The 22,643-nt window shown below is 44.8% G+C and overlaps 3 protein-coding genes across 3 annotated transcripts in view; 2 read left to right on the forward strand and 1 right to left on the reverse strand.

Annotated features, from left to right (window-relative positions):
* The window catches only part of LOC122128690, a 3,799-nt gene extending 292 nt beyond the window's left edge, over positions 1-3,507 (forward strand). Inside the window, exon 1 of the mRNA XM_042703218.1 lies at positions 1-3,507. This exon is cut by the window's left edge and continues 292 nt beyond it. Coding sequence (XP_042559152.1) covers positions 638-2,218 — 1,581 coding nt within the window. The 5' untranslated portion in view covers positions 1-637 and the 3' untranslated portion in view covers positions 2,219-3,507.
* Positions 3,508-5,442: 1,935 nt separating this feature from the next.
* On the forward strand, positions 5,443-11,742 carry zgc:112285 (uncharacterized protein LOC561476 homolog). Its single transcript, XM_012819063.3, has 6 exons — positions 5,443-5,995; positions 7,210-7,319; positions 8,059-8,153; positions 8,868-9,148; positions 9,825-9,988; positions 10,517-11,742. The coding sequence occupies exons 1-6, from the start codon at positions 5,857-5,859 to the stop codon at positions 10,694-10,696; spliced, it is 969 nt and encodes a 322-aa protein (XP_012674517.2). The 5' UTR covers positions 5,443-5,856; the 3' UTR covers positions 10,697-11,742.
* A 568-nt stretch (positions 11,743-12,310) lies between these two features.
* timm23a (translocase of inner mitochondrial membrane 23 homolog a (yeast)) lies at positions 12,311-15,272 on the reverse strand. Its single transcript, XM_012819115.3, has 7 exons — positions 14,910-15,272; positions 14,653-14,711; positions 14,425-14,518; positions 14,238-14,322; positions 14,022-14,080; positions 13,413-13,523; positions 12,311-13,106 (listed from the first exon to the last, which is right to left on the reverse strand). Exons 1-7 carry the CDS (start codon positions 15,010-15,012, stop codon positions 12,994-12,996), a joined length of 624 nt encoding a protein of 207 aa, XP_012674569.1. The 5' UTR covers positions 15,013-15,272; the 3' UTR covers positions 12,311-12,993.
* Positions 15,273-22,643: the final 7,371 nt, after the last annotated feature.

Consider the following 22,643-nt stretch of genomic DNA (forward strand, 5'->3'; position numbering starts at 1 on the left):
GGCCGGTGAAATGCTCTGCTACTCTGTCACAAAAACCTTAACAACTTAAAAACGTAACAAACATAAACTTTTCCGATAAGTAAAAAAATACAAAGCGGCATCATCAAACTTTAACTCTATTTGTGCGAGATGGCTCGTCATACCTTTCATATAGCAAAAGCTGTATTTTTTATGGCCTAGCTGGTGTGCTGTGGAATCAACTAGAGGAGAGAGTATATGTGGTTACGAGCTAAAGTAAAGGAATACAAATGTTTCTTATTCAGTTAGACTTTAGAAGTCGTTAGAAGTTTTAGGTTACCTCACAGCGTTGTCCCACTCAAACGTTCCCACATTTTTTAATCCAGATGGCCCGGATGCAGTGCACTATGAGGGTGTACTCATTATGGTCAAAAAGGTGAAAGTGAAACGCTGGACACTGCAATAGTCGCCATCTTGGCTCCGTAGCAGAAAGGGGGGGAACACAAACCTATTTTCCAATGGCAGTCAGATGACGAATACATAATGATTGTATACCTTATCTAAATTCACACACTACGCACGTAAGTACATATTGTACAGTGTACTACATTGAAGTGTACTGACGGAAGTATCCGGAATGAGACAGAGTGTTCAAATATTTCCATCAATGTGATGTTTCATGTTTTTCTACCGCAATTCCCAGGTTACCATGGCAGAGAGTAACCACTGCACGTCCAAGTTTCTTCCCCGTGGCACCCACGTCGAGTTAGGTGGTTCCGGCCCCGAGAGTGATGACGACGAGGACGTCGATGAGCGCGACCCCCCCATCATGTCGCTGTCGAAGAGCTCCACGAACGTGGTGGCGGGGCCCCCTCAGCGCATGGAGCTGGCCTGGCTCCGCCCTGACCTCCGCAAGAGCGCCAGCGCACAGAGGCCCCGCAGCCTGGCGGGGTCGGGGGTCAACATGTCCGCCTCGAAGTTCGGCATCCTGTCGGGGGGCTCACCCCTCCTGCTTCAGGAGAGGAGCAGCCTAGGAAGTGGAGGCAGCAGCCCAGACACGGTGATCTGGAGAGGGGGTTCCAGACGCCCCTGGAGCATCACGGAGGACTCTTGCGCTAAACCAACACCTGTTCCAGAGAGGCCCGGTTACTTGGGGCTAGTAGGGGATGGGTTCCACCCGTCCACCCTCTACTGCAATAAGGACCTCCACGTGGAGCAGGTGGAGAGGACGGAGAGACAGTGTCCGAGCAGGTACAACCTCGCGGGGCATGGGGTCAGCCGGGTGGCAGGCACTAGCGTTGAGCCCAGGTCTGCCACACCGGAGGGGCAGCCATATGAGGCTAGCGAGGACCCCGAGACTGTGGGTGTTGAGAGACGGGCTCCCAGCTCTTTAGGCTTTCCTCTGCTGGGGAGAGGCTGCAGGACAGACTGCGTTGGCGTTTTGCAGGGTACTTCTGGGTCGTTAACCCTCCCCTATACTAATGCTAACTCGACTCTCCACAATGCTGCAGTGCATTCGCCATTGACTCATGCCACTGAAAGTCAAAGGTCATCATTTTCGGCAGGCTCTCTGGCCTTCCCCCCGCTGGTGTCGTCCACCAGTGAGATGAGCCAGGACCAGTGTGTTCTGGCCCACAGCTGCACCCCCCGAGGTAGCGACTCGTCCAGCGTCTCCAGCTCCGGCGCAGCATCTGCGGTGTTGGGGGCGCCCCGGTTGTGGCCCTCACTGCAGCGGACGGTGAGGGAAGTCGGCACCATGACGCCCCGCAGCGAGTTCCGAGATGTGGGGGTACAGACGGGCTCCGGGGCCCCCCCCACCTCCCCAACCGTGCCTTCATCCAAGCTCCTGCCTCCAGCCAGCAGCTGGTCCAGTGATGCAGGGGAGGGTACGGGGGCGCCAGGGAGCAGCGGCGGTGGGGGTGTGGGGGTCGGAGGGGTCGGAGGGAGGTCACCTATGAGGGACGTGGAGTGGGATGACGAGGGGATGACGTGGGAGGTGTACGGGGCGGCCGTGGACCCGGAGGAGTTGGGTCAGGCCATACAGAAACACCTAGATCTGCAGATCAAGGAGTCGACTGCCACGGAGACCGCTGACCCAGAGGGCAAAGGTCAGGGTGACCCTAAGGAAGACGGTGGGGAGGAAGGGAAAGCCTCCGAGGATGGACCACAGGAGAACGGAAAGAAAAAGAGGAAAGTCGGACTGAGGATGTCTCTACGAGGACCCAGATGCTGTTCCAGGTCCGGCGCAGTGGGGGACTGATGAAATTATGGGATACAAAGAGCAAAAAAGGACTATTGTACTTGCCATAATGTACCTCAGCAGCAAAGGTCCCAGTAGGTTAATGTCACAGTGTGAATGAATTTATGAATGAGTGGTTATACCCACTGGATACTGTGCATTTGTGGATGCATTGTGGATAAGTTCTTCATACAAATGCTATGGGACTCATCTAACTATAACCACCAATGTGTATGTGCTAAAAAGGGGTTCAAACAAGGTCATTTCCTACTGCAAGAAGTTTGAAAATCCTTCATTTTCTAGTTATCAATGTAGGCACTGGAGACAGCCCTGTCCGGCAGGTCTGAGACCATCCTTTGAACGCATAGATGTGAACTGGTTACCACACGGTTTGTTCTTGAATGTCCTTGTACTGTACTATTTGTTTTCCTTTTATTTTTTTGTAAGATTATAAGGTGACAACACTCCTCTCACTCCTCTCCAAATTAGCGATCAGCACAGTTCCAGTCAGTCAGTCAGTCGTCGCTATGAGGGTAGTGCTGTTTTACATCCTTTTATTAGAATGCAGTCAGTGATTCTGGTGAAAGGCTCTTATTTTGATATATCATATTTGAGCTCAACAGCCAATAAAGCTGCACTCCTCCCCTGAGCTCCTAAAGGACAGTAAGCTGGAGGACGGTGAGCAGCAGTTAGCTGAATTTGACAGCAAGTATGTGGGATTAGAATACAGACCACACCATTAATTGGCAGAAAGTAGGGGATTAGAATCACCCACCTCACCTTTAATTGACAGAGTGTATGGGATTAGAATCACACCCACCTTTAATATACAGAGTGGGGGATGCACCTGAGGTAAATAGTGACTAACTCAGGAGCAGCAGGAGACCCTTGTGCCAAACCCATCACTTTCTCACACATCTTTGAGTGGGAATGTAACTGCCTTTGTACTCAGCCTGGGTATTGATTGATTGATTGATTGATTGATTGATTGACATGCCATTCAAGAATTCTGGTAAATTATATCCTAGACTTGACAGCGCTTTTCATCTGCGGTATCTGGACAAACGTTCCTCAAAAGGGCTAGAGTAGGCGATCCCCTCACAGCCGTGAGTGCATTCTGGGAGCTTTTCCTTGCCAAAGCTAACTTTATTCAATTCCGAACCACGGGTGTTGTGACTCCTTGTTTAAATGTGTTAAATGTGTATTACTTGTGTTAAAATGGACACCCACACACACAGATCGATTAAACGTTATTTTAGCATGTTGGATTGTGTGATACGTTAAATAAACTATTTGTTGAAATAAATGTGTGACTTGATCACCTTGTGCATAAAGTGTGTGTTATTGGCAGTCACAGCCTTTGACCTGGAAAAGAGCTAGTGTTTACAGTCAAGCATGGGAATGATAATGGCATGTTTTGTGTGTACACATGTACCTACCCGTAACTTCTTCCATGTGGGGCCAAAGCTAATACTGCAGTGACACTCAAGCCCCTTCTGTTGTGGTTCTCGGAGTTGTATTTTTGTACATGTCACAATGGGCATCTCACTACATATCCTGCTTTTGATGTACCAAACCTTCTTTTCTGTGGTGGATACTGGGAAATGTAGTTTAAGGGCATCATTCCTTCCAATGGCTGTGCCTGGAAATGAGAAGAGAATGAGATATCTCACCACATGTGCTGATTTTGGTGCATCACGGAACACATCGCGTCAATAACAATCCATTCAGTAGTTGTTCTTGGAAATGTGGTTTCACAGAATCATTCCTTGTTGTAGCTGTGTCGTGGAGTTTTATTTAAATCAGTGTGAGCACCACACTTCTTGTCAGATATTCAGTGTACCTAACATCAGACGGGACACAATGACTGTCTGTTTTCATAATAGAATGAGCACCTCACCACATGCCATGCTGTCAGGTGGTCCAAACAGATGGAGTGTACATTACTGTTTTACACACTGCCATTCCAATGTGGTTCTGGAAAATGCAGTTTCTCATTAGACATTTTACTTCTGATCAGATTATCTTTTTCAGATCATAAGATCTGATGGGCCTTTTGTCACTAAGATCACCTTAAAGCTACTGTGGCGGGTTATCAGAAATTGTGAAAGTGAACCCTTCCCTCTCCTGGCTGTTTAGTTTTATATACAAATGAGAACCAGACTTCAAATGGGCCTTGAGATGACCTTAAAGCTCCTTCTGTAGTGGGTTATGGGAAATGTAGTTTTTCCGTGAATCCTTATCTCTCCTCTGTTTTGTTTGCACCAAACATCATTAAAGGTAAGAGTGAAATCACCTTAAAGGTCCTTTTGTGGTATGTTGTGGGAAACGGCGAATTATCACCAAATATCAGCTGGTCTGGAGCGTGACTGAGGGGTTGTTGGCTGTTTATGGGCTATGGAGGGGGCTCTCTCTCTCTCTCTCTCTCTCTCTCTCTCTCTGGGCGCCCTAGTAAACTTAGTGAACTGGGCCTCGTCCGTCCCTGCTGCCAGCTGGACATTTCCACAGCTTTTCATGACGACTTTTCAACATTCGGATGATCCGGCACATTCCCTGATGGCATTCAGCACATTAAAGGACCCAAAGGCCACACAGGCCTTTCTCTTGCAGGCCTAGGATTGAACAACAGGTGTGTGGCCTTGTGTGTGTGTGTGTGCGTGTGTGTGTGTCTGTATGTATGCGTGTGTGTGTGTTCACATGTACAGTTCATAATGCTAGAGCACAACAAAGCTCTTTTCTGTTTGTAAGAGAGGGTAGAGCATGTCCAGGGAGCCTCTCTGTAAGCTTGACCAAAACAGGAAGTTCGAAGAATAGTTATTCAACACTTCACATGTTGTCACATCATTACACGAGTCTACTGTAACTAAAGCCGTGCCTCGACTAAACACCAACTGGACAAACAATGTAAAGCTTACTGTAAACAAAGCATGTTTATGTTTTTCCAGGTTGATGAGAAGGGGGAGGGGCTTAAATGTACTCTATGAACATGCGAACATACAGGTACTAGCAGGCTTTAGCTCCATACTCTGAGGCTCTCATACATTTGTTTTACAGTCACAAATAGTTATGTGTATTTTATAGTTACATCAGCCTGAATAGGATAATTTGCCTCACTTCTGTTTTTTTGAACAGCAACTAAATCTCACTGTCACTGGAGTCTGCTCATTTATTAACATCAATCACATTTTCATACAAAATTCTGACAAAAGTCTGTCACCACAACAAACTGGTTGTCAAGTGTACCTGATTGGGTGGAACACTGAAGAAGGTCACCTCAAGGTCACGGTCATCCCTCATGACCTACAAAAAAAAGGTGAGGGAGGTGGCGTGACCTTGGACAGAAGGAGGAGGGAGCAGTGCACTGTGGGTAGCTTGTTTTGCGTTGCATCCAGATACTGGGGCGCGGGTCTGGATGAGATGAAAGTGCTGATGGAATTCCCAGCGTGCACTGGGGCCAACTTACCTCCACCAGCCTCCCCACCAGAACAATCCAGTTTTGTTTTGGGGGTGGGGGGGTTGGTGTTGGCTGGCTGCTTTGTGGGGCCACTCTTTGTCCGGGGCTGTGGAGGGGCACAAAGGCCGGCCCCAGCCCAGATCGGGGTATAAATGCTGGGCGTTTGAGAGCGGCTGCTGTTAGCTGCTAGCTGTTAGCCTGGATCATGAACGCCTGGAGTCTCCTCCATCCACTGCCGCTTCGGCTGCTGCTGCTGCTGCTGCTGTTCCCGACCCTGCTCCTGCAAGTGGCCTCCTCCCCCGCCGCCCCCGGCCTGCACCCCCAGCACAAGGTCCTTCACCTGGGTGAGCAAACACAGCGGCGTCCAGCCGTGTTCAGTGTGTCTTCATCTATCATCTAGCATCCGTTCAATTTAGTTGGATGTTTTCAGTCAGTTACAACCCTGTACCTATCATCAGTCATCTATCAGTGTTGCCACTGCAGTTTGGCTGGATGTTTTCAGTCAGTTATAAACTAATCCAGTATTGCAATAATACATTTAAATCATTTACTTTCACTTTAATTTGGATCTCAATTTACTTGTTCTTCATCTCTTCTTATTTAAAAAGCTTCTTCGGCTCCTGATCAAATTCATTTGTATTTCTTCTGCTGCCATTCATGGGATATGCTGCAATTTGACAAGATATACAGAATTACATTTTCATTTTACCTTTATTTGGCCCATGCTATGATCCAAAGTACAGCAGAAGTGAGATGCAATACAAGTAAATATTTAATGAAGGGGAAAAAAAGCAGAATCAAAGTGTCAGTTTTTCAGGTGTTCAGTATGTAGTAAGTATTAGGGAGTAGCAGAGTAGGGAGGAGGGGTTTTAAGTGCATAAGAAGTTGAAGAACAGTCAGGGGTTAATCGTTTGTTTTTGTTGTTGTTGTTGTTGTTGTTGTTGTTGTTTTGTTTGTTTTTACATTTGATTGCTGCAGAGCGTGTGGGGCTGTGCAGCTCATTCTATCACCATGGCACCACTGAGACAAAGGGCTTTGCTTGGGACCTTTTACCACATGGTTAAGGGTGTTCTAGAATACTGAATGTCATATGAACTCTCTGGCGCCACCATGTGGTATAGGGACCCTATTGTTGTAAAAAAAAAAACAGGATCAAAACAGGATCATTAGTGCAAAGCCAAATCCTTTATATATATATACACAAAAACGACATTTTACAAACATCATAAGAGCAGTTCCTTGTGAACATATTTGGTCACAGGAGTCCTATTCTTATTGGCCTAGCCATCTCTACTTTGACCTATTTTCATTATGCCAATATGAGCAAGTAGTAAGACCTCACTTAGCATTTAGCTGCGCTCTACAATCAACCTGGTATATATAACTCATTACATACTGCCGCCTGGCCCCGCAAATCATGTTGTAAGTGTTACTAGATTGCTTGGCCACCATATTGTCAGTCGTTTTCTTTCTGACACTGTCAGTGAGGCACTCTGTGGGATTCAGCGCCAGGAACTGCATGCCTAATTGCCCTCTCTCTGCTCTTCTCTGCCCCTAGACTGGCCCAAGGACTGCGGCCTGTCCCACTTTAAGCCCAACACAGCGGAACGGATCGTCTCTGGCAATGAAGCTAGGCCCCACTCCTGGCCATGGCAGGTCTCACTGCAGGTAAAAAATCAAGCAGATGCTAATCTGTCCAGGCTACGATAATCTGTCCAGGCTACGCTAATCTCTCCAGGCTACGCTAATCTCTCCAGCCTCCGTTCATCCATTCTACCAATCCCCACCTGCCCAGCCATTTAACACAGAGCAAGAGATACCACTTTTGCCACTTCCAACATGATATAGACATAACCACCATCATTATCATCAAGACAGTTAGTGTCTAATAAGATGTGTGTCATGTTGTCATGACTGGTAATGGCCCCGATAGCATGAGATATTTTACAGTCTAAGATATTTTAAATGACGTTATGACATAATAGAGTATGCCACAAGCTACTCTGCTGTGACAGCATCAAACATTATAAAATCTCACAGGACAATAAATAATAATCTATCATGGGAATTAATCCCAGAATATGGTATCTGCACAGACCTGTTCATCTCATAACAGAGGGTTCTGGTAAAGGTGTTGGACTGGATGTTTATGACACAATATAGCTGTGGAAGAACGGATATAAAGTGTGATGTATGTTTACCTGGCTTTGTGCAGGTTCGTCCTTGAGGCAGTAAGGTGTGATGTATGTTTACTCTGTACGTAGACTATATTGTCTACATATTTATTGTTATGTATGCTTTGTTCAGGTTAGTCCCAGGAGCAGTAAGCACTACATTCTCGTGTGATGTATGTTTACTCTTTAGACTATATTGTCTACATATTTATTGTTATGTATGCTTTGTGCAGGTTCGCCCCAGGGGCAGTAAGCACTACATTCACGTGTGTGGAGGAACTCTGATTCACAAGAACTGGGTGCTCACAGCTGCTCACTGCTTTCAGAAGTAAGAACCATTACAACCGCCGTCAATATTAATCACATATACAGACCCCTACATGCTCAAAAACACATGCATACTCATTAACACACCCATTCATGCATTTCCATACTTCCATACAAACATCCACGACACAAACATTCCAGAAGTAAGAACCACAACTTTCATCTTAGAGGACACTAAAATCATCTTCGTACATTTATAGATATTCAACTGGCTGCTGCTTCTCCAAAGTGACTTACACATGAGGTAGATTACAAACCAAACAACAACAGGTTTAGGAGATAATACCGAGGATAATATTCAATTCAGTTTTAAATCTTTTTAATCGTTTTAAACCTCACATTATCATTTATAATAATAATAATAAACTGTATTTGTATAGCACCTTTCATACAAAACAATGCAGCTCAAAGTGCTTATTTTTATTAAAATTAAAATTATGAAATACATTAGTGCCATTAAAAGTGAAAGAAGTAGTAGGACAGAGTGGGCTTGCTAGGTGAGAAGTCACCATAGCAACAGGTGAAAAGGTGACACTTTGAAACACATTCATACTCATACAAATACATTTGCACACACACTCATACAATCAGATAAACATATGTCCATGCATATTTGAAGTAAAAGGCATATGCATGCAGGCACATCCATAGTCATATAAAAAGGCACACTTTTGATTAGTGGAGGATTACGGACTTGCATCCCATTCTTTCACAGAGGGAAGGCTGAGGATCCTGGGAGCTGGCGCATCGTCGTGGGGAAGCACCAGCTGAAACGTTCGGAGAACGCGGAGCGCATGTTCCCCGTCAAGCGCATCTACCGGCACGAGCACTTCCGCTACCCGGCGCACAGCGAGCTGGACTACGACATTGCCCTAGTCAAGGCCGGCACCGACATCCAGCCCAGCAACTTCGTCCGCTACGCCTGCCTGCCGCGCAAGCAGATCAACCTCAAACCCGGACACTACTGCTGGGTCACCGGCTGGGGAGACACAAGGGGTACGGAGCCACACCAACCCACACCAAAAAAGCAGAGTACTGAACAAACGCAGTCCAACCTTGTGTCTTGTTAAGGCCACAGAATCAGCTGTGAACAAGTGTACATGAGTCCTGAGATTGTACAAATGAACCTAGACCAGTTATACACAGTACTGAGCATAGGCGGTGTACTCTCACCACAGCATTAGTGACACAACATGTGTAGCTGTCTCTAGAGAGCCTAGAGTTTACACATGAACCCAGACCAGGGATGCTCAGTAGTGAACACAAAGAGGGCACCCCTGGGTTTCACAGGACTGCACGATCAGGACAGAAAACAAGCGTAGAGGAGTCCCTAGAGTGTACAAATGACTCTAGACCAGTAAGGTCTGAAGCCAGTCACCTTGAGCCGTGAGGTACAGACAACCAGCCAGCACCTACCTCACAGCGGTAGTTTTTCACGGGGGTCCAGGGTAGTGAACAAATCATTGGCTGAGGGGAGACACAGGGTACAGACAACCACCCGGATTAGTTTTTTTTTCCCCCATACCACTTAGTCATAACCAGTGGTGCATCACCATCAACCTAAAATCCGTTAAAGGAGTTTCCAAAAAAAGGGGACCCCTATTTTCTAATTTTCATTTTGATGTTCTGTTGTTCTTTGACGTTCTATTGTTCCACTGTTTCTCTCTTTCAGGTGGGAAGGAGAACGTGTCACTGGCTGAGGCCCTGAACCAGGCCCGACTGCCCATCATCGACTACAAGACATGCCGGCAGAAGAAGTTCTGGGGGGACCGTGTGCGCGACTCCATGATCTGCGCAGGGTTCAGAGACACAGAGGGGCCCCCTGCTGCCTGCCAGGTGAATTACAGGCCATAGGCCAAAGCACACTTAGGTCCACTTCATTTATAATGGGCCTTCACAAACAACCAGAAAACAAACAGACAAATGATATACAGGGCTATGCCTAAGCCTTTACCCATGGCCGTAGGCTACACTTAAAGTTACTTACAAGGAGCCTGACAGCACAGTAGTACACTCATCTTAGTTTACCTTTAGCCAGGTAACTCACCTTTCCGGAAGAACACTCATCTTAGTTTACCTTTAGCTTGGTAACTCACCTTTAAGGACTGACACTCATCTTAGTTTACCTTTAGCTAGGTAACTCACCTTTAAGGACTTCATCTTTTTTTTTTTTTTTTTTTTAAGGACTGACACTCATCTTAGTTTACCTTTAGCTAGGTAACTCACCTTTAAGGACTGACACTCATCTTAGTTTACCTTTAGCTAGGTAACTCACCTTTAAGGACTGACACTCATCTTAGTTTACCTTTAGCTAGGTAACTCACCTTTCCGGCCTGCCGCTCATGTTTCTCCTCTACTCCTCAGGGTGACTCTGGTGGTCCTCTGCTCTGCCAGCTGGGCCGGGACCGTTGGGAGGTGCACGGCGTGGTGAGCTTCGGCCCGATCGGCTGCACCGTGAACAACAAGCCCAGTGTGTTCACCCGCACCGGCACCTACATCCCCTGGATCGAGGCCACCAGGATCAGGGATTTCTTCCTGCACTGATTCCCCCTCCCCTTCTCCATCCATTTCCTCTCACTCATCTCTCTCTCCCGCTCTCCCTTCGCCTGCAATGCACGGCTCTAACCTCCCCGCCACTAGGGGGAGCTATGCCTGCACTCTGGTTAGGGGGAGGTGACGGGTGCGGTCCCTTCTTCCCTCCATCCGTTCCACGCCTCGTCCTCAGCATGGAGGGTGGGCCAACATCACCATAGCAACAGTTGCTTCGGTTACAGTGTGATGCCAGTAGGACTATGTTGCGCTCTGCTGTTTTGCTTCTCTGTGCCTGAGACCCTGGGACGCATGTACAACCATGACACCCTCCCCCACACACACACATTTACATGCTAAAATACTGTCGTGGTCACACATGCTCGCTATCCCGTCTTTCTTTTCTCTCTCTCTGGTGAGCAAAGGGGAGGGGGGGTGAAGGAGGGTCAACCAACCCCTCCAGGAGAAACTAAGGAAGCTACCAGACCACAGGAGAGTAGCACACTTGCTTCTACATCCAGATGATGACTTCTCATTCCTGTCCAGCCGGTAGTTTTCACAGCATATACATATACAGATCTATGGGAGTTCCATGTAGTGGTGAAGCTATGGTTAAAAAAAAAAAAAAGAAAGAAAAACGTTGGTCACACAAAGCATATGGATTTTGTGTTTTGTCCTTGTCCCACCTAGACAAATAGAACAGTTTACCTAGCATAACAGCCTTATGTGAGTTTAAATATAACAAAACACATTTTTGTTGTACCATACGAATTAGTACCTGTTACTTTGTCATAGATGTTTTAAGACGCTGCAGACACTCCGCAAATGAGTCTGAGAACTCCCTGTCGAATGTGGCAAATGTCATGTGTTCAAGTGTGTGCGGTGTTTAGGTGTGTGCTGTGTTCAAGTGTGTGCTGTATATTAGAGCAGCTTCGTATATTTAAGACTGTTTTTCATTCCTACAATGGGCACTCATATGACATCATTACCATTTTCAGTCGTCTACTTAACATAATAAAACAGCATCTCCCCTCTTGAGGGGGACTTGCAGAAAAAGAAAAGCTGTAAATACTGTTGTTTGCACAAAAGTTGTTCATCAATCAGGTGTAAGCCGCTGAAAATGGCGACATGGAATAACATAGCATTGTTAATCAGTGACAATGTCACAGGAACATCAACTACAAAAGCAGCACTGCTGGCTGATCCTGAATAAATCCTACACAAGCACGCTTTTTGTTATTATAGGGTTGAGAGTCCGAGAGAAAACAAGTTGTTGAGCTAAAAGTGAATTCGACCTTGTTGATGTCCTTGGGGATTACCCTGTCACCTAGTTTTTTCCCCCGTTACCATGCCTAAATTTGCAGATTTGGTGATAAAGAACAGATTTTAGACATGCAACATCACACCTAATTACAGAGGTACAATAAGGAGGGTAAAATAGCAACACTTACATCTTAAGATGAAACAGTTTTGGATCTAAACTTTCCAAGCAAAAAAAAAAAAACACATTCTACCATTCACGCAGCCATTAATCTAGTAACCTTTTAGCAGTAATACCTAATCAAAGCAAACAGTACATCAGTAAATCACTGAAAATTACTGACTCAAAAGAATGATTAAAATAGACACTAGTTTTAACCTTTTTATTTATGGATAGAGCCTTTCGATGGCCAACAAGGACACGACTAGCCACAAGGGCACGTCTTCACGCTGAGATTCAAACAAGCCTTCATTTCATGACACACATGTACACCAACAGTCCTGACGACACAAAGGCCTTCACTACATATTAGACCGTTGACGGAGTGAGGTCCTTTGGTCGTCTGAGAATAGAGAGTTCTAGAACTCTGACACGACCTCTGCCAGAACTGATGTAGAGAGTATGACCTTCATGTGAACACTGATTGGAGAGGATTGTACGGCACAAGTACGTTTGACATGGGACACGTCGGGACTATGAAAGTGCCTTTGATCTTCAGAGATCACCCTTAAATGTCTACATTCTTCTTCTTCTTGTTTGGCCTCAGGAAAGAAAACAAAAAACATCACCACAGCGTTTCACCTTAGGCATGATTTGCCTGAATAATAAATATGTTGAGTAAAACCTAAACAGAGATCTTCTGGTCCCGGTGAACGAGCCTGACCACCTCGGTGGGGTGAGTGAAAAGGGAGAGGGAGAAGGGATGGGTATTTGGGTGTGTGTGTGTGTGGGGGGGGGGTGCCAGGATGGAGTCCCATTTTAAAAGTCAGTGACTTGGCCACCCCCCTGCCAGTCATTCCTCTAGTAACCCAGTGTCCTCTGGGGGTGAAGGTCAATAGCGTGAAGGGGATGAGCCCTTCAGGTGATCCCAGTTGTTGTACAAAGCGTAGAGACCTGTCAAAGCCAGGCCTGCGAGGCCTCCTCTGGCAACACCTTTGAGACCGCCTACAACACACACACACACACACACACACACACACACACACAGAAGAGTCACAGTTGAGTATAAATATTCTATTCAGTAACTGAATTTCTATGTGAAGAAATACTAACGTAAAAGCACCGACTTAAACACTTAAACAAGAACATCAACTACATGTTAGCAGTGGTAACACACTCCACAATAAATGGACTGCACTGCAAACCGGACTGTGACTGACTCTGATCATTGTATTTTATCACCACACGTTTTCCCACATTAACCACATAATCCCCAAAGAAACTATGAACACTAAATACACAGCCACTCACTTGTGGATTTATACAGCATTCCTGAGAGAGTGCCAGCAGCTAGTGTGTTGATGTCATCTTCAGCTCCTCGGACCTTTTCAATGGCCACGCCAAACACACTATACAGCAAGGCTGGCAGTGTGGAGGTAGTGAAAAAAGACATTGCACAATTAACATCACACCCAGAAGAAAGTCCACCACATAATGACACACAAAAACTTCATTATTGTGTTTCTTAAGTAATTTATGTGAGTTTTTGTGTTTTATGTAATTTCCTGCAACCTGACAATTTCCCTTTAGGGGATCAATAAAGTATTTTATTTACAACAACTTGATCCATTCTTTAACACTGACAATCTCTACGCATCTCTCCTTAATATGACCGAGGTTCCATGGAATAGGTTTTAAAAGGCCATAAGATGTTGTCCTTACCCACAGAGTCAAGTGTGTTTGTTTTAAAAGGCCATAAGATGTTGTCCTTACCCACAGTCAAGTGTGTTCGTTTTAATAGTCCATAAGATGTTGTCCTTACCCACAGTCAAGTGTGTTTGTTTTAAAAGGCCATAAGATGTTGTCCTTACCCACAGTCAAGTGTGTTTGTTTTAAAAGGCCGTGAGATGTTGTCCTTACCCACAGAGCCAAGTGTGTTTGCCCATGATGCTCCCTGTCTTGTGATCAAGTTCAGGATCCTACCAAAACAGAGGAGATAAGCAAATGGTCAAGAGAGGTTAACTGTCAACCATTTCAGTCTGCCCCTCTGTCTTGCTACGTGGATACAAGACATGGCAAATACAGCAACAAACAGTAAAACAAAATAATGTCTGTCTCCCAGCCCCAGCCACTTACTGTACATTTCGTGGTTTGGACCAGGGCATATCTCTGGTCTCGGTTATACCCATGCGGAGACCATTGACTACTCCGAATGCGCAACCTGCAGGGGAAATACGAGCACAACACTGAGGATAGAATTTCGGCTACATGGCACTAACGAAATCGTTATGACGACGGCAGCTTGCCTCTTAAGACGACTTACCAGTCATGCAGCATCCGCCGATAGTGAAGAAAGCCAGTTCGAAACGACCACGAGTTTTGCTCGCCCCCATAGGCAGTATGAATTCATCTGAGTCCTTTGAATGACAAACATTCAGCCAAGAGGTTAGAATATAATATTTCAAAACTGACAGGCAAGATACATTATTAAGTTGTTTTTATTGAAAATGGCGAGTTGAAAATGGGGGTTGACATCTGCTTGACAACTTACCTGCGCCAGGTAACGGGGGTCCACATTGAGATAAGGCGAGAGGGGGCTCATGCCAGTCACTATGACAACCAAAAATCATAATAGAGACATTAAACAAAATGTCCCAAAAGGTTATAATTAAAAATATCAGGTTTATCGGGTGTCCACTAACGTTATGTGATCATGGACGTCATGTACTGTTAGCTAAATGATCTGCTAGCCGATCTCAAGACCCTTGTGTAGGTGCTAAAATACAAATTGTAGTCAATAGTACTTACAAGGCACTCCAGCGAGTTCTGTATTTGAATATTCAGGAGCTCCTCCACCAAACATGCCACCCATTCCACCGAATCCTCCTTTACCGGACGAGTTGTTATCCATGTTTAATGGTGAGTTAGCTAGCTAGGCTTGAAAGCTAGCTGTTACCACACTGCTAATTTTAGTTAACCGAAAGGTTATAGGTCTACCAGCAAATCTCCTGATCAAGAACAGACGATTTACTATATGTTAATGTCCTTCAAATGACTCAAAAACAAACAAACACGCGGGGAATGCAGTTATCTCCAGAGATGTTTCAAAACCGACAGCAAGGAACATATCTGACCTCCACCACGTTCTGCCGTAAAGGCGAAAGACTGCGCTTACGTAATATTATCGTAAACCATGAAGCGATTTCAAAAAGACGACAAGAGCAAAAAGACGTTTTTACGACAGTAACGATGCGGTACTTGTCAATTCTTAGGTGAACTTTGTCTAATTGAGCTACTTCTAATTAGTGTGAATACTAAACCGCTTTTTAATTCCCAAAACCAAAATCAAATTCACTAAATGTTTTTATTTTTGTATCTCACACACTCATGATAAAGTTATGTGTTAAAACTTAGCCTATCTGTGAAACCATTTCTTAGGCACTTCCATGCCAGTTTGGAATTTGGCATGCTTGCATGTTGACCTAATTAGTGTGTCATAAAGTTATTCTGAACTATATTTTCTGCACATTTTCCAATCATGGTGTTCATCTGTCTTTTGGCTAAAATATACCGAGTAGAATTTATTCTTTTTTATCTGAGAGAGTGAGAGAAAAAGCTTGTTCGAGTTTGAGAGAGTTGTAAGTCTAAGTAAAATGATAAGACCTTTACTGTACATTTTAATTGTTGTCAATCAGGTCCCTTCACTGGCCAGGAGGTGGCAGTAATCACCAGGGGAACTAGTCTCTTCTTGCTCATGCTCAATGGAACATGGTATGGACAAGTGTGGAACGTTGAAGCAGGGATGTAGTGTTCGACATGTTCCTGTTTCAAACAAATTAATTACAGCCTGTTTATTAATTCTTCAGCATAGACTTTGATGGCATCTATTGAGTTAGCGATACTATGAGGTAGAGCCTCATATCCTGACAGTGAGGGATAAAACAAGCTTAAGAGATGTCAGTGTATGCGGAGAAAACAGCAACAACAACAACAAAAACAACAACAACCTAGGCCTATTTGATTTCTGCCTCTATGACAGTTTTTGTTCACCCCTTGAGGTGAAGCAATAAAGTTTGCCATTGTTGTCATTTGGGTGAGCTCAGCCTTCCTGGCAGAGGCACTAAATTACCCGGGCCGGGCCTATTCTGTGCGAGCAGAAACGACCCAGTGTTTCCCGACAAAAAGGGCATTCAACTGGATAGCCTCCCATGGGCAGCGAGAGGAGAGCAGAGACTCCGGGCCGAACGCAAGCAGGAGTGAAGCCATTACAACACGCCATCTGTGGGGAGAGGCTGTGAAGTCATCGCGAACATGTTTCTTAATCATGTTTTTTTATTAGACTAAACATTGTTGTTTTTTTTTGTCCGCCTTTTCTTTGGCATCACATCTCGAGATATTTGGCTCTTCCCTCCCCTCCCTTCCCCTCCCCTCCCCCGCTCTCTCTCCACTCCGAGTACCTCTTTAATGAGATTTTTGGAATGCCAAAACAAAATACATCATCATGAAACGGAACAGAAGAAAACAAAAAGAGCACAAGGAACCCAAAGGGGCTGTTTCCATGGAGATGAAAAAAGCCATGCCGTGCTTCTGTTTTCTAACTGGTTTGGTTGAGTTAGGGTGGGAGGGGAGGAGGGACTTAGTTAGGGGCCAGATTTGCACTGGGTAGGCTGCACAACAAATCAGTCAATTCAGCTGCAGTTAGTTTGTTCCCAGTCTCTTTGCAAAACATGTTTTTAAAAACATGCCTAGGACTATTAGGCCCAAATTATGGAGTGGAATGTCCGATAGGTAGCCTTTGGGGAAGACTGTGGGTCAGTTTGGGAAATTTCAAAGTTCTCTGTCATTTTTTACTATAAACTGAATGCCATATAGGCTAAAACAACTAAATATAAATTTTAAAAGCTAACATATCTTTTATACAGTTTAAAAACTAAAATGAAAAAAAAAAACATTGACACCTCTTCAAACCTAAGTTGACCAAGCTTCAAATATTTTTAGAGGACATTGGTGGTGGAACACCCATATTGTCAAAGTGGGACACTCAAATGTACTCAAATTGAGCTTTCAACAAACCAATTGGGGCAGGGGTTGATGTAAATTATTTATTTTTCTTATAGATGTAAACATTGAAACATACAGAAGCCCATGTCTTATTCATCATGACATATAACCTCAATAACAAGAATGAATAAAGAAAAACCTCACATAGTTGATCTCTTGCTGCATGTGTTGAAATGAACTCATAGATGATCTAATTTCCTATAGATTTAAAGATTTAAAGTTTTAAAACATCGGCCATACTCATTATTATCAAAATCATAAGAATGACTTAAAACATACTGGAAATGTGCCTCTCTGCTTGTGCTTGGCCCATTACTACATGTGTTTTTTGCTTGTTGGTTTACTTTTCACTATGTATGAAAAATGTACATCATCATCATCATCACCATCACCACCACTCCTTGTTGTGTTCACTCAGAGGTCACTTCCTGCGTGTGTGAAGCCGGTCCTGATGGAAGATCCCAATGCTGATTTTGGCCCCACGCCCCTAAGTGTGTGTAGCCTTCCAGATCCCACTGTTCCTCTGCAACAGCCTCATCCTATACACCAGAGCAAATTCCAGGTAGGTGTAAACTTACTTGGCAATAAATACAATTCTGATTCTGATTCTGATCACCCGGCACAGACTTCAGCCTCACCTCCTCACATGGGTCTGGCCCAGTAGAGTTCTAAGAGCACCTCCCTACATGGTTCCGGCCCAGTAGAGTTCTAAGAGTACCTCCCCACATGGTTCCGGCCCAGTACAGTTCTAAGAGCACCTCCTCACATGGTTCCGGCCCAGTACAGTTCTAAGAGCACCTCCTCACATGGTTCCGGCCCAGTACAGTTCTAAGAGCACCTCCTTACATGGTTCCGGCCCAGTAGAGTTCTAAGAGTACCTCCCCACATGGTTCCGGCCCAGTAGAGTTCTAAGAGCACCTCCTCACATGGTTCCGGCCCAATAGAGTTCTAAGAGCACCTCCCCACATGGGTCAACACAGTGCTGCCTCAGCCAGCTCTGTACTGGTGAGATGCAGTTTAAAAATCGTGTATACATATATAGCCCATATACAGTGCCCTCCACAATTATTGGCACCCCTAGTGAATATGAGCAAAACAGGCTATAAAAAATATGTCTTTGCTGTTTATCCTCTTGGTCTTTCACTCAAAATATTCACAAAAATCTTACCTTTTCATTGAAGCAAAATTATTGAAAGAAAAAAAAACTGTTGACATTAAATAAATATTTTTCCCCAAAACATGTGTGCCACAATTATTGGCACCCCTAGAAAAATCTTATAATTAAAATCTAACTGAAGTATATTTCCAGTCATGTTTTACATTTTTAAGTTCACCTGTTTTATAAGGAACTCTTAAGAGGTCAACCATGACTTCCTGTTCCACTGGCGAACAAATATGAGGTGACACAGGCCAAATTCCATTAGTCATTCATCACTATGGGAAAGACCCAAGAACACAGTGACAATGTGCGACGGAAAGTTGTGGAGCTGCACAAATCAAGAAATGGACACAAGTAAATCTCTAAAGAGTTGAAAATACCCATTTCCACTATCATGGAAATAATTAAGTAGTTTAAAGCGACAGGAGATGTTAAGAATCAGCCTGGAAGAGGACCTATCTGTAAATTGACCCCACGCACCGTGAGGAGGATGGTTCGACTGGCAAAAGAATCTCCAAGGATCACAGCTGGAGAATTGCAGAGGTAAATTGAGTCTTGGGTTCAGAAACTCTCCAGAACTACCATCAGACGCCACCTCCATCACCACAAATTGTTTTGGAGGGTTGCCAGAAAAAAGCCTCTGCTGTCAATCAACAACAAACTAAAGAGCCTACAGTTTGCCAAATGTAAGTCAGACTTTCAATGGGACCGAGTTATATGGTCAGATGAGACCAAAATAAAGCTTTTTGGCAACAAACATCAAAGGTGGGTTTGGCGTAGACAGAAAGATAGCCATACAGAAGAGACCCCCATACCCAATGTGAAGTATGGTGGAGGATCTTTGATGTTGTGGGGCTGTTTTGCTTCCAAAGGCCCTCGACATCTTGTTAGGAGACATGGTATCATGAACTCCATCAAATACCAGCAGATATTAAATGAAAACCTAACAGCCCCCTCTAGGAAGCTTAAAATGGGCCGTGGTTGGACCTTCCAGCAGGACAATGATCCGAAGCACACCTCAAAATCAACACAAAAATTGTTCACCGACCACAGAATAAAGGTTTTGCCATGGCCATCACAGTCCCCCGACCTAAACCCCATAGAAAATCTGTCGGAAGAGCTGAAGCCGAGTATACAAGCGTTGACCTAAGAATCTGAAGGATCTGGAGAGATACTGTATGTAGGAATGGTCTCAGATCCCGTGCCATGTGTTCACCAACCTCATCACACATTATAGGAGAAGACTCAGAGCTATTATCTTGGCAAAGGGAGGCTGCACAAAACATTAAATTAAGGGGTGCCAATAATTGTGGCACACATGTTTTGGGGAAAAATATTTATTTAATGTCAACAGTTTTTTTTTCTTTCAATAGTTTTACTTCAATGAAAAGGCAAGATTTTTGTGAATATTTTGAGTGAAAGACCAAGAGGATAAACAGCAAAGACATATTTTTTTATAGCCTGTTTTGCTCATATTCACTAGGGGTGCCAATAATTGTGGAGGGCACTGTATCTATCTCTGTCTCTATATACTGTATATATATATATATGTATGTATGTGTGTGTTTGTGTGTGGTGGGGTGTTTTGTGTGAGTGCATTGAAGGTTTGTGGTGATCACTGACTTGTGTGTCTCATTTGATGTCAGTGTAGTTTTCCAGTGTCCTGTCTTTCCATTGAATATTGTGCTTTTATGTGTTTATGTGAGATTAACTGACTTGTTTTTGTTTAGCACATTGATCAGAATCATCACTTTTAAATATACTTCCTATATACATTCCACCTTGGTAAGAAACTAAATGTAGAAATGGTCATAAAATATTATTCTATCATTCAACCTCAGCACTGAGGCATGAAACCTAACCCCATACTTTTTTCATTCTTATAATTAAGTCCTTATAATCCCTTAAATATAATTAAGTTAATATTAATTTCCACTGAAACTATGCCACACCCTTTAAGTATCAAATGAGACCCTTAAATTGGGGACAGACTTCTGTAATTTTTCCTTAACCTTTCATGAAGATGGAGGACTGTAGTGTGTGCTACCCAACTTTTATTCCTGAAAGTCTACTCAATATAACCTTTAAAATGTCTTTAATACTACCTTTAACATTTTCTGAGAAAATGGAATGTGTGTGTATCACAGTGTTAAATAGACTTGGGGAAAGGATAAGCCTTGGAGGCAGTCCTCCTCCTTTTCAGAGGTCCTCTTCAGGAAAGTGGTGGTGGGGGGGGCATCTCTGGTCTTTGGTGGGGGGGGGGGGGTCAGGGAGCTCACAGGAAGGAAGGTGGCGGATACTGGGGGCTGAGACATGGAAGCGTAGGAACAGGGGGAACAACAGCTCCATAACTCCCACGACAGACACACACTTCCAACCTGGTCCTCACTCTGTGTATGTGTGTGTTTACACACGTGTCCATATGACCATATGTCGTCCATATGTTTATCTTGGTGTGTGTGCAGACTTATTACCTCAGAGACGTAGCATGCGAGTTTGTCGTCTCGTCGACGCTCCCTACCAGTGGCGCCAAAATGTATCCCTCTTCATTTTGCAGAATCATCCAATTTCATTTCAATGAGCTGTGTGTCTGTGGTTTTACTCCATTAATCTACACCTCAAATCTTTGGTATTATGTCAAAATGCAAGAACTCAAGGGTAGGTCTCTAACAGGACACGTCCCCGTAGAGGTTGTGGGTAGTCGTGAAGGTCAGAAGGGGTCAGGGTCCAGACTGTCCTTTTGGGGGAGAGGCTAGACGCCCTCGGTGGGCTCTTTAAACACACTCAGCCCAGCTCGTCTTTCCTGCCTTCCCCTCCGGCATCTACATTTCAACACCATTAACTACTCATTAAGACCTCTTGCTAGCACGCACACTGCCTCTAACACACACACACACACACACACTTGTGCACTGCAGAGTGGTGAGTGAATTCATTAGAGGGAAGGGGGGGGGGGGGGGGGTATGCATTTCAAGATGTCAGTTGTGGGTAAACCCATGTCTTGTCCCAAACACATACACATACACACCAACAGAAGTTTACTGACATCTGGGGTACTTACCTTTATTTTATGTTTTGACTTATTGAAACACACAGTGCCATATCTTTGAGTTGAGGTGATGAGGAACTGTCTATCTAACAAGTAATGTGCAAACTCTGCATCGTGGAAACTATCAAGAGTGCCTGCTTTAACTCATATAATTGATTGAGATCGATCTCTATATGAGGTACCTCTTCTGTTGCCTTGACAGCCCACACTAGGCGAGCTGAGGGGAAGAGAGAGAGAGAGAGCAAGTAAACATATACATTGAGTGGTGGCTAATGTGTGCCTCAGGTGGACTGATCTCTCATTCCTCCCGAGAGGAATGTTCCAGAAGATGGCACATGGAGGGAGTGCGGACATCTGCGTGGGAGCCGATCTGAGGGTCACTCCGCTGGTGCAGAATCGCTCATTTCAATGCCGCTCCGCTCGCCAACAATGGTACCAAGTCACCATTCATGGAGAGGGAGACAATGAGAATGAGAGTCTGTGTGTGCGTGAACACTTTCCTTTTTTTTCCCTCTATTCTCTCTTTCCCCTGCCTCCCTCTCTTCACATAGCAACACCTCGCAACCTCCCACCTTTACAGAGTGCTTGAGCGTGAAGCACTCAAGGCCTCGCTTCAGGATCAGCTGGCTCCAGTGTGTCCTCTGTGTGTGTGTGTGTGTGTGTGTGCGTGCGTGTGCATGTGCCTGTATGTGTGTGTGTGTGTGTCTGTGTGTGAAAGCTTACCCCCTTGCGGTGTTGTGTAATCAGTGTGACATGGTGTGGGGAGGTTCAGAGCACTGCTGCTTTTATCAGCCCAGAGCAGAGAAACAGTCCAGAGGCGCCAGGACCTCCTCTACTCTTGGCTTCCTTGTTTGTTTGTTCTGAGTGTGTGTTTTTTTTAACCCTGGGGTCCCTTCTTTAGCACACAGAATGTTAAACTGTTTCGCAGATCATCAAGAGAGGAGGAAAAGGTGGAGGACACGGAGGGTAGAGCAGAGGTCTTGATGTGGCTCTTCCTCCCCTGTGACCCTTGTGGACCCTGAGTATGGGCAGCAGAAACGAACCATGTAGCCTAATGAACCAACAGCCTGAATGACAGCCCTTGTGTTGTTTAAAGCAGTGCTGATTAGAAACAGTGGATTAGAAAGGTTTTAAAGAGGTTCAAAAGCAGGGACTACACCTGATGTGAAAACCTGATACAGTCAAACCTACACTGAATAGGAATTCTTGGATTCTAAGGGCTCAAGTATGCTTCTGCGGACACCACCTCAAGAGAGGCAAACACAGGTCTGGG

This window comes from Clupea harengus, chromosome 23 (assembly GCF_900700415.2).
Source record: "Clupea harengus chromosome 23, Ch_v2.0.2, whole genome shotgun sequence".
In the NCBI taxonomy this organism is placed as follows: Eukaryota; Metazoa; Chordata; class Actinopteri; order Clupeiformes; family Clupeidae; genus Clupea; species Clupea harengus.

Excerpts from the sequence above, each read along its gene's own strand:
- zgc:112285 (XM_012819063.3), top strand. The coding sequence starts at position 5,857 with ATGAACGCCTGGAGTCTCCTCCATCCACTGCCGCTTCGGCTGCTGCTG. Across the intron at positions 8,154-8,867 it reads GCTGCTCACTGCTTTCAGAA|AGGGAAGGCTGAGGATCCTG; the intron begins GTAAGAACCATT and ends ATTCTTTCACAG. Across the intron at positions 9,149-9,824 it reads CGGCTGGGGAGACACAAGGG|GTGGGAAGGAGAACGTGTCA; the intron begins GTACGGAGCCAC and ends TCTCTCTTTCAG.
- timm23a (XM_012819115.3), bottom strand. The coding sequence starts at position 15,012 with ATGGATAACAACTCGTCCGGTAAAGGAGGATTCGGTGGAATGGGTGGC. Across the intron at positions 14,712-14,909 it reads AGAACTCGCTGGAGTGCCTT|TGACTGGCATGAGCCCCCTC; the intron begins GTAAGTACTATT and ends TGGTTGTCATAG. Across the intron at positions 13,524-14,021 it reads AAACACACTTGGCTCTGTGG|CCTTGCTGTATAGTGTGTTT; the intron begins GTAAGGACAACA and ends CCACACTGCCAG.